This window comes from Thalia democratica, unplaced genomic scaffold (assembly GCF_965202585.1).
Source record: "Thalia democratica unplaced genomic scaffold, ktThaDemo2.hap1.1 HAP1_SCAFFOLD_1543, whole genome shotgun sequence".
Classification (NCBI taxonomy): domain Eukaryota; kingdom Metazoa; phylum Chordata; class Thaliacea; order Salpida; family Salpidae; genus Thalia; species Thalia democratica.
Window position 1 is genome coordinate 4,065 of NW_028140386.1, and position 10,529 is coordinate 14,593.

Below are 10,529 nucleotides of genomic sequence, written 5' to 3' on the forward strand. Positions count from 1 at the left end.
TTAGCTGGAACTTTTTTACAATTATCACAATAACACATTGTGGTCAATTTAAAGGAAGTTTTATGGTGGTACTTCTTGATTTTTTGAATAACAGGGTTGCCATTTGTTTTTTCAAATTTTTTTCCAGGTTTTTCAAATTTCCTTTAGGTTTTTAAAAGTAGACATTTTTGGAACTATTTTTAGTTTAAAGTTAAGTTTAAGGTATAAAACTGTCTTAAATAGTATAAAATAATTGATAAAATACTATTAAGGGCATAGGGGGGGGGGGGGGGGGGGTAAGCACCCTTTTTTGGTTTTTGATCTTATTTTATATAGTTTTTACTAAGCTACAAGATGCTTTTTACAGATTTAAAAAATTCAAAATAATTTTTGAGATATAGCTGGTCGAAGTCGGAGGCAACAATAGGATTCTTATGGGAGGTGCAAACTAAAACGGCTAATAACTAGAAATCACTAAAAATCTATCTCCTACTTTTTTTTTAGATAACTACCTCAAATTTTCAGGAAATGTTCCTTGCAGTATTTAGAAAATTCTGTCAGAACAGAATTTAAAAAATAAAAAAATAAAAAATTTATAACAAAAAAACAAAAAAAAAACTGTTTTTTTGTTTATGTTTGATATAGAATTTTTATTTTTTAATTTAAAAAAAAAAGCTTCCGACAGAATTTTTTTTGTATATCAAGGAACATTTTCTGAAAGTTTAAGGAAGTTATCTCAAAAAATGTAGGAGAAGATAGATTTTTAGTGAAATAGTCTATTTTTGCCGTTTAGTTTGCGCCTCCCATAAGGAACCTATTTTTGGCTCCGACTTTGACAGGCTATATCTCAAAAATTATTTTGATTTTTTAAATCGGTAAAAAACATTTTGTAGCTTAGTTAAAACTAAATAAAATAAGATAAAAAATCAAAAAAGGGTGTTTACCCCCCTCTATGCCCTTAAGCTACTTTAAATGTTTAAAAAAAAAATTTGATGATGACAAAAATTTTTATCTATATGATAAACTTTTCATGTCCAACCAAAGTTTTACTACTTAACATATTGATTTTTTTTTAAATTACAGTTTCATTAGTGATTTCAATTCAAAATTACAAGTTTTTCCAGTTTTTTAGCCTAAATTGTTAAATTTCAAGTTTCCATGTGAAGTGACGACCCTGGAGTAGTTAACTTACATGAAGAAATAAAAGTTACATTAAAAAAATATCACAAAAATTACAGAGGAAAGTCAAGAACTTATTTAAGCTCTATCTGTGGCAACCCTGCATATAATTATTGATGTTAAATTTACCTTTTAATTGTACTTTTGAAAACCATAACGTTATATTTTATGAATACATGGTTGGTCCAATTAGTTATTTTTATGTCATAACAAATAACTAATTAGTTGTATTTAGTTAAATATTCATTTTGAAGCTTGTCACCCCTGACTTGCTAAGATGACCACTTTAGAAACCGTGATATATATTAACAAGTTAAATTACTATAAAGCACACAAAGAGTAGCATTACAGTATTTAAGTAAGTTAAAAGTTTCTAGTTGCTATACCTAATTTTATATTAAAAAGGAACAAAAAAAACTTGTACTTAAAATAGTCATGAAGAAGTATCTAAAAAACAATTAATAAAAATTTAAAATCTTAAAATTAGCCACAATGATGTCTATTGTATATGTTTTTAGATACTAAAAAAAATATTTTTTTTATATTAGAATTTACTGTTAACTTTTTAATACTGTGTTTGAAGTAGTTTGGTATATGAAATTTAGAGATATAATTAAGTTATTTTTAAAAGCAGTAAATATTAAAAGTAAAAACTTTTAGTTATCAAGTTCTATCTAAATTGTTTTAGAAACTTTACTAGTTGAACACTACTGTTTTTAAATTTATTTGTTTTATGAATCATATCAATGTAGCAGCGTATTTATTTAAAATAAAAAGAATCATGAGTGCCACAAAACATGGAGTTGAGCTGGTGAAACACGTTGGAAAGGCAGCAACAAAACCTGTCAACACCAACTGGCAGGTTGGCAAGTTCAAAAACCAGCTTCCCTGTGTCTCTGAACAGACTGGCCCCATTGAGAGGAACCTCAGGAAAGTTGACTACACATTGAGTCATTACCCAAGAATGGGTTTGTTGAAAGATGATCTTGGTTATGAAAAGAAGCACATTATGCAAGTATGTTTGTTTTAAAAGGTATTAAACAGTTTGTTTGAATGAATGGCTCAAAAAGTTTCTCTAATTATTATAAAGACTTAACCTTTTCAGCTATTTCATTTGTAATAATCTAAATTTTGTGTTAAGGTATATATGATATTTTATCTTCTATACATATTTCAAAGTGAAAAGTAGATTTTAAACATTTTAAAAATAATCAGGTTTTTTGTTAATCTTAGATAAGAGCATGGGGGTCCACCTTGATTTTTACAAGTTGATCTTATTTTGTTGTTTAATTTGTTTAATTTTAATCTTAGTTTAGTTTGTTTAAAATTAAAGTTTAATTTGAGCTATAAGATGTTGTTAACTGCTCAACAAAATTCTAGATATATGCAATCAAAGTTGGTGACCTCAGTAGGTTCCTAATGGAAGGCAAAAACTAAAAACGCAAAATAAGACTATTTTACTAAAAATCTATCTAATCCTCTATTTTTTAACCAATCTTCTTAGAATTTTTACATTAAGTCCATTACTAATATTTAAAATGTAAGATTTTGTTTTAATAAAAACAAATATTTAAATATCCACTTTTTTTTGATTTTTATCTAAAATTTTAATTTGTGATTGTTTTTAAAAGCACAACATTAAAAAACCTTTAGATTTTAAAAGAAATTCTTCCTGAAAAATGGAGGTCTGTAGCTCTAAAAATGAAAGGGGAAATATATTTGTAGTAAATTTTTAAATTCTCGAGAAAATTGACCCTGAAAACTTTGTGGTTTATAAGTTTGTATTGGAAACTTTTACAAAACCGTCTATATCTCAAAAACTAATTAAAGTTTTTATACCTTATAAAAACTGACTTGTAGTTTATACTTAAAGCTTTATATAAGAGTAATTTTTGTAAAAAAAAAATTTGGACCTCTCCTCTCTTATACCCTTAAGTACTTACATGAAAATTCTTACATATTAATTTACCAATTGACAATAAACTGGCAAAAATTCATAAAACTTCAGTGAGTAACTATATATTAGGACAGATAATTGAGAGAGATAAACATAAAATTAAGATACAAATTGAAATTTAGATTATTTTAGATGAAATTAAAATTTAATAAAATTTACTTTAATTTAATTAATTTTATCTTTATCTATTTCAATTATCTGTCCTAATATATAGTTACTCACTGAAGTTTTATGAATTTTTGCCAGTTTATTGTTGACTGGTAAATTAATTTTTGCACAAGCCGTTTTGCATGATTTTTGATAGTTTCAAAATTACGTCATAATCTATTTATGCAAACTTTTTTAACTTTCATTTGTGTGTATTGTTTTGTGCTTTATTTTAAACTTGTTTTGAAGCTGATGAGTGCATAGGCACGAGACTCGAGTCCTTTGAGTTTTACATCTTGAAATAAACCTTTTTATTAATAAAGCCCTTAAGGTTGGCTTAGTGTGAAAAATTTCATTTATCAAGTTAAATAACTTAATTCTATATATATATAGAATAATTATAAAAAAAAAAGAATTGATTTAAATTTATTTATATATTTTTCAAATTAAAAGAAAATGTATCTTAATTTTTGATTTCCTCAAAATATTACTTATCTAGTTTTAAATACTCTATTTACATAATTTTTAATAGTTTAAAATACTTAGTATTACCAAATTACATTTATATTTAAAATTAGAAATAAAAAATATTGAAGTGTACTTTCTACATTGTTTACATAACCTATGAACTTCTTGACTTGTTTTCGATTCTTAAAAAAATATCGAAGGTAAATACATGTATGGTTGCTTTGAGGTCAGTAAAGTTATCAGTTTGTTTTTTGTTGAAAAGTCATTTAAAGGCAGAAAAATGTAGATAGTTTTGAACGAAATAAATAAATTTTTCGGGTATGAAACTAATTTTTCACTGTTTTAAAAAATCACTTTGTTTTACTTTAAATACTAGTTTAAATTATCAGTTTTTTACTTAATCTATTTACTTTAAATTACAATTGTAAGTTGTTTAACATTTCTATCAACCAAAAAGAGTTAAGCCACTTTTTATTTTTCTAATACAATCTTTAAAGTTTCAGAGTTTGTTCTAAAGGTAAGAAAAAGCTCTTTATATTTTGCAACAAATTAATTTAAATAGAGCATACCATCAGAGTATTTAATTATTATTACTATAACTTGATGATTTATTATAATTTTTCTCAAATTAAGTAAATTTTTGTTCAAATGTTTTTTAAAATTCTTTATTTTGAAGTAGATGGTACAATTTTGCTATTTTTTCTTTTTTATTATTATTGATTTTATTTTGATCAGTTGTTGCTTCAGTTTTATTATGATACAGTTACCTCTCGCATCTTTACGCACTCGTGACGTTACGCACTCTCGTTTAGTTACGCATTTTAGAATTCTAAAAAATTCAAAAAATAAAAATTTTAATGTTTTAATATTGCACAAAATACGTTTATTGTATATTTCTTATTTAAAATGTGTTTTTAAATGCTAATTCACCTCCCTATGTATTTAGACTTTGTTAACTTATGTTCCTTGACTAAATGATAAACATTAAGTTATACCTAGGTATATCAGAAATTTTGTTAACAATAAGAGATTAAATTAAAGTTCTAAAAGTAATATGACTGTGTTAAATATTGAAATAATGAGAGTTTAAAACAAAAATAAATAATACAGCACTATTGCCCTATATATGAATAAACACCATTTCTTAATTGTAAACAAATGCCTAGTTAAAAATGGTATTTGCTAAGTAGAATAGAACATAAATGTTAAGTATCAAATAAGTCAAATATAAATAAAGATAAAATCCACTTATTACTAAAGTTAGTAAAATTTTTCTATTAGTATTATTATTTTATATAGTTTTTAATCCTTTTTTTAATATATTTATAGTTTTATCATTTGTTTTCATATTTATAAATAAAGTAAACAAGTTGTTAAAGTTGAAAATTCCCCAGTCTGCTTATAACTAGAGGCAATATCAAAAAACAGCCATTATAATAAGTATATTTGCTACCTCTCGTATCTTTACGCACTTTTTCTGTGGACACAATGTGCGTAAATAAGCGAGAGGTTACTGTACTAATATTTAAATTACAACAGAATGTTTTTTAGTAGTTTTTTATAGACTAAAACAACAGGGAGTAAGACTTAATTTTCAATTTGATTTTAATTTGTAGATTGTTAAAAAAGCTTCAAATTGCTTTTCTTGCTTTTTAAATTTGAAAGTAATTTTTGAGTACAACTGATCAAAGTCGAAGGACTAAAAAGGGTTTTTTATTTTAAGCTCACTAAAATGGTGAAAAATAACTATTATATATCAAACACTGTTTAAAAAAAAAAACCTATTTTAACTGTCTGATTTTATTTTTTATTTAGTAACACATGATTCAACGGGTCAACATTGCACTTAGACACTTTTGCACAAGGGGGCAAAATTGCATTAAGAAACTTTTGCACGGAAGGTCTATTTTGCACGGGGTTGAAATTTATTTTTAAGTTTTAATTTCTTTATTACTAATTTTCATTATCACTGTTACCACTAACTCTTACCCTCGGTCAGTAAATTATTTTATTTGTTTATTAGTTAATTTTTTATTTAATTTAGCACGGAGGGTCAATTTTTCACGAGAGTTGAAAAAAACTAATAGACAAATTAATGAAAAATAACAAAGAGAAATTAAAAGTTACTGACTGACAGTAAGGGTTAGGGGTAACAGTGATGGTAAAAAAAAAGTAATAAAAGTTACTACTAAAACAAAAACAAGAAAATTAAATGAAAATAACTTAATAAAAAAAAATGAAAAAAGCTACTTACCGAGGGAAAGAGTTAGGGGTAACAGTGATATTAAAAATAAGATAAGAAACAAATAATAACTAATATAAAAATAAAAAATTAACTAATAAACAAATAAAATAATTTACTGACCGAGGGTAAGAGTTAGTGGTAACAGTGATAATGAAAATTAGTAATAAAGAAATTAAAACTTAAAAATAAATTTCAACCCCGTGCAAAATAGACCTTCCGTGCAAAAGTTTCTTAATGCAATTTTGCCCCCTTGTGCAAAAGTGTCTTTGTGCAATTTTGTACGCTCGTGCAAATTTGACATCTACCCATATGATTGTATTTGTAGGAATTTTATTTTTAAAATACTATGTGTAAAAGTAATATTAAAAAATGTATATATATATATCTTTAAATTTTACTTTAGTCATTAAATACTTATTTTTTATTTCTTTTAAAGATACAACAATACAGTTATTGAATGTTAAGAATAACATTTTTTTTTTAAACTTAAAGTCTTTAGCAAAACAAAGCAAACGGGAATTGTATTTTATAGTACATGATTTTGAATAATTTTGAAGTATATCGACAATAAAAAATTTCCCTCGTTTTACTTGTATTAGGTTAAAAAAAATAAATAGTATTCAAATTTTTTAAAGTATCTTACAATTTATTTATTGAACTTTTAAATAAGGGCCAATAATAAACAAAATAAAAAACCTTCAATCATCCTATATTCCCAATTATAAGTTTTTATATGTTCTGTTATCTTTTCAAACTTAACGAACAAGATAAAGAATAGCTTTTTTATATAAGTTTTGCAATTGTTTGCACTTTTAGACATTTTTTGGAGTATTTAATAGATCATTTGTTTATTTATTTAAATATTCTTTAAAATACTCTATATTTTGTATAAAAAGTAGAGCAACATATATCTATGGTACAAACAAAAATAACTTTTAAATGAAATTACTTATAATATTTTCACAGATAGTAGTAGTTTTTAAGATAGTATTATAAATCATTTAATATACAGGATTTTATATTAAAGTTTTTTGTTGGTACCATAGATGTATGTTAAATTATTTAAATTTTTAGTTTGCTAAGCCAGTTCTTTTCAAGATAAGCAATAAAAGTTTATTATTTTGTAAATGTATGTGAAAAATTTATTTTCTGTTTTATGTATATTGAACTAATAAGTTGTTAACACTTAATTGGTGTTTTTTATTTTATTTATGATTTTAAATTTAATTTCTACTGAGTATTTTTTTTACAACAGTTAACTAAGATTTTAATTATTTGAATTAATAAACTGTAAAACACAAAAAACTTTATACTGATGTGTGTAAAGTATACAATTAGCTTCTTAAATTTAATTGTATAAAGTTAAGATCATTCTCTAACATTTTATATATTTTTTTTGCAAATAAATCTTTAAGACTTTTAACTATACATTTGATAAAGCCTAAACACATACTTATAATTAATAAAAAGTATGTTCTAAAATTACTATTTTTTTTAGTTTGCGCAGTTTAGTTTATAATTTAAAGTTAAAAATCTTGATTTAAATTAGCTGTCAGTATATATTTAAAAAAATCTGCTTTAATATTGTGATTATTATTATTTGACGAAATTAAAAATTGTAACTTTAATTATTCTACTAAAAAATCTAAAGTGACTTTTTCGTTTTATGAACCTTTAATAAAAGAAAAATTAAAAAAAATTACAGTTTGATAAGTTTTAGCTTGGTATTTTAAATATTTTTGCAATTGAAGCGAAGTATTCAAAATACTTTACTAAACCTTTAATCTCAAAAGTATAGTAACAGTAAAAATTTATCCTTTTCTTGTCTTTTAGGTATAACTTTAAAAAATATCGATCACACATCTAAACTTTAAAACAATATTAACTTTCTGTTACTGTTTCTTAGTATTTTTAAAACTTTGATTTACCTTTAAAACACTATATATTTTATTAAAGTGTCTAAGAATCAACAGGTATAACTTTCATAATATATAATACACGTGTTAAACTTGATAAAATTAACTTTCTATAACTCATTCTTCATTTCTTAACACTTTCAAAAAGTAGTTTTATCACTAAAAGTCTTAATATTTTATCAGATTATCGAAAAGTTATTTCCCACAGGAAGCGCGCAGGAGGATGACCTCTGACCAGGAGCAGGCGAGGATCTTCAGGTGCCTGAGAGCCAACTTCCTGCAATCAAGAAAAGATCTTCTGCCCGAAGACCAGTGGACCCCGATGGACGCTGAACACTGCTACTTGAACGGTTGGTAATTTTTGTATGAGATTGTCTGGGTGAAATTTCATCAATGTTTGGCTGTTAAATGTAATCTATTTTAAAGAATTTTAAACGTTGGAAGTAGTGTAGTAAGTCTGTTCAAGTGTGTAAGGTTTTTCACATGTTCTGCTAAATCGAAGTATTTTAGCTAGTTGTGCTGTGCACAATAAATTATTTTTTTTTACAAAAACCCAAGATTACTTAATTTAAATTTTGGTAATAAAAAAGTACGTTTTTACTAAACACATGAATTATATATAAATATTTAGGAAATATATATTTTGAATTAAGTTTTAAATTTAAAGCAGATTATTTTGAATTGTTAGAGAGTTTAACTTTACTGATTTAAAAAAATAAAAAAACGTAGTTGCAATAAAATTTTTATTTAATTTTAAGTAAAGTAATTTTCAACCGAAAAATTTAAGTTTGTAGAACAATAATACATCAACAGTATAACAAAAATCTCTCAACTAACTTTCCATTGACAGTTTCAAAAGTATTTAAACAAAATAATTTGAATTATAAGCCCTTTAGTACATTTTTAAACCTATCGGCAATTAAAATATTGATTAATTTTTTATTTCAAACTCGTAACTCGAACATCCGAACAGACATCATCCACGGTATCGAGCGGGAGAACCACGAGAGGAACCTGCTCAAGTGCGCCACCGACGACTATGACGACATTTTCGACAAATTGTCGCTGCAGTACTTCAAGTACCGCAACATCGTCGAGGTCATGCGGATGAGGAAGAAACTCGACGAGAACGTCATGAGGAGAAAATTGTGTTAAATAATCAGATCAAGTTAATGTTTACGATAAATATCAATTGTTTCTACTTGCTTACATAATGAACGAAACTTTTTAATTTATAAATTAAAATTGAGAAAATATTAAACTCCAGTAAAATTTATTTCATTTGTTTTATCTTAGCATGGTTTGCTGAATCTTACTTCATGATTTCGCTTCCTTTGTATAACTTTTAAAATAAATTCTAGATAAGTTTTAAACGATCATCTTGTGTAACAGTAATTAGATATTTTTATAATCAGTTGTTGGTTACCCAGTAAATGTTAAACGTTTAATTATTAGAGTCAGTAAAATCAGGCTAAATTAGTAAATATGTCAAATTTTCAGGATTTGTAAGTACAAATGCTTAATCATTTCAAAAAAAAAAGAAGATATTTTTATGCTTTAGCTGTATAAGTTTTGACCATTAGTAAAAAAATATATTTAAAACTATATAAATTTTGACAAAATAACATTTTACAAAAACGGTTATGAAATATTTTATTCGCTTTACTTGTTTAAACCAAAAACTTACATTTATCACTCAACTGTTTTATTTTGAATTTTAATTTTTGAGTTCTGGTTGTCCGAGACAGTGGTATTGCCACATTGAAAAGATAAACACAAAATTCTTTTTTTATAAGTTTGATTAAAAAAAAAAGTTAGTTAATTATGAATTTATTTTCAAATAAAATAAACGCTTGTCTTTTGTAGAATTAATATTGTTTTAGCTATCCATGTACCATCATGATATTCGTCGCCCGTTTAAAGACAACCCAATAAACATAGTTTTAAAATATCAGGTAAAATATCGGTGTATGTCAAACTAAATTTGCGAAATATAACGTACGACTGATCAGTTAAAGTTTTTGAGTCATTTATCACATGCTCAAATTAATTATAATGAGTACTGATCTAAATATACTTAAGTTTTATCTTAATCTAAGCACAAATAAAATTATATTTTTCTTTATTTCTTGTACAAATAAATTTATATTTTTACCTTAAATCTCAATTTTGTGGTACAAACTTAATTATAAACTGTTCTAAAATTTTATTAGCATTAATAAAAAAACAATTTTTATTTATATTTAAAACTAATAATTAAAGAAGTATTTTGACCTAGCTTTAAAAACATATCTAATACTTATTAGCTTTGTAGTTTATATACTAAATTTTTATAAGATAAAAAAATGAGTATATTTAGTAATTAAGTTTAGTAGCGACAGTCAGCAATGAGTATATCTAGTATTTACAAAATTGGTTAGTTCAGCTAGTAGTCTTTTTGTATGCAACTTCATGACTAAAAAACTTATTTTTGATTAATGACCAGTGTTGCTAACCTTATCATCTTTTGAAATTAGAAACTGCAACTTAACTTTAAATGGTCTCGTTGCTAAGTCGTTAATTTTGATTTACTTTAGAAAATACATTTATGTGCATAAAACATTTATTAGTTTATATAAATGCTACACATTTATAATAC

General features: G+C 24.7%; 1 protein-coding gene across 1 annotated transcript; it reads left to right on the forward strand.

Moving 5' to 3' along the window:
- Positions 1–1,914: 1,914 nt before the first annotated feature.
- LOC145848584 (cytochrome b-c1 complex subunit 7-like) lies at positions 1,915–9,271 on the forward strand. Its single transcript, XM_082953955.1, has 3 exons — positions 1,915–2,173; positions 8,100–8,241; positions 8,865–9,271. Exons 1-3 carry the CDS (start codon positions 1,940–1,942, stop codon positions 9,044–9,046), a joined length of 558 nt encoding a protein of 185 aa, XP_082810081.1. The 5' UTR covers positions 1,915–1,939; the 3' UTR covers positions 9,047–9,271.
- Positions 9,272–10,529: the final 1,258 nt, after the last annotated feature.

Bases quoted from the DNA above. Each gene is read 5' to 3' on its own strand.
- LOC145848584 (XM_082953955.1), top strand. From the start codon at position 1,940: ATGAGTGCCACAAAACATGGAGTTGAGCTGGTGAAACACGTTGGAAAG. The intron at 2,174-8,099 runs GTATGTTTGTTT...TATTTCCCACAG, and splicing joins AAAAGAAGCACATTATGCAA to GAAGCGCGCAGGAGGATGAC. The intron at 8,242-8,864 runs GTTGGTAATTTT...ACATCCGAACAG, and splicing joins TGAACACTGCTACTTGAACG to ACATCATCCACGGTATCGAG.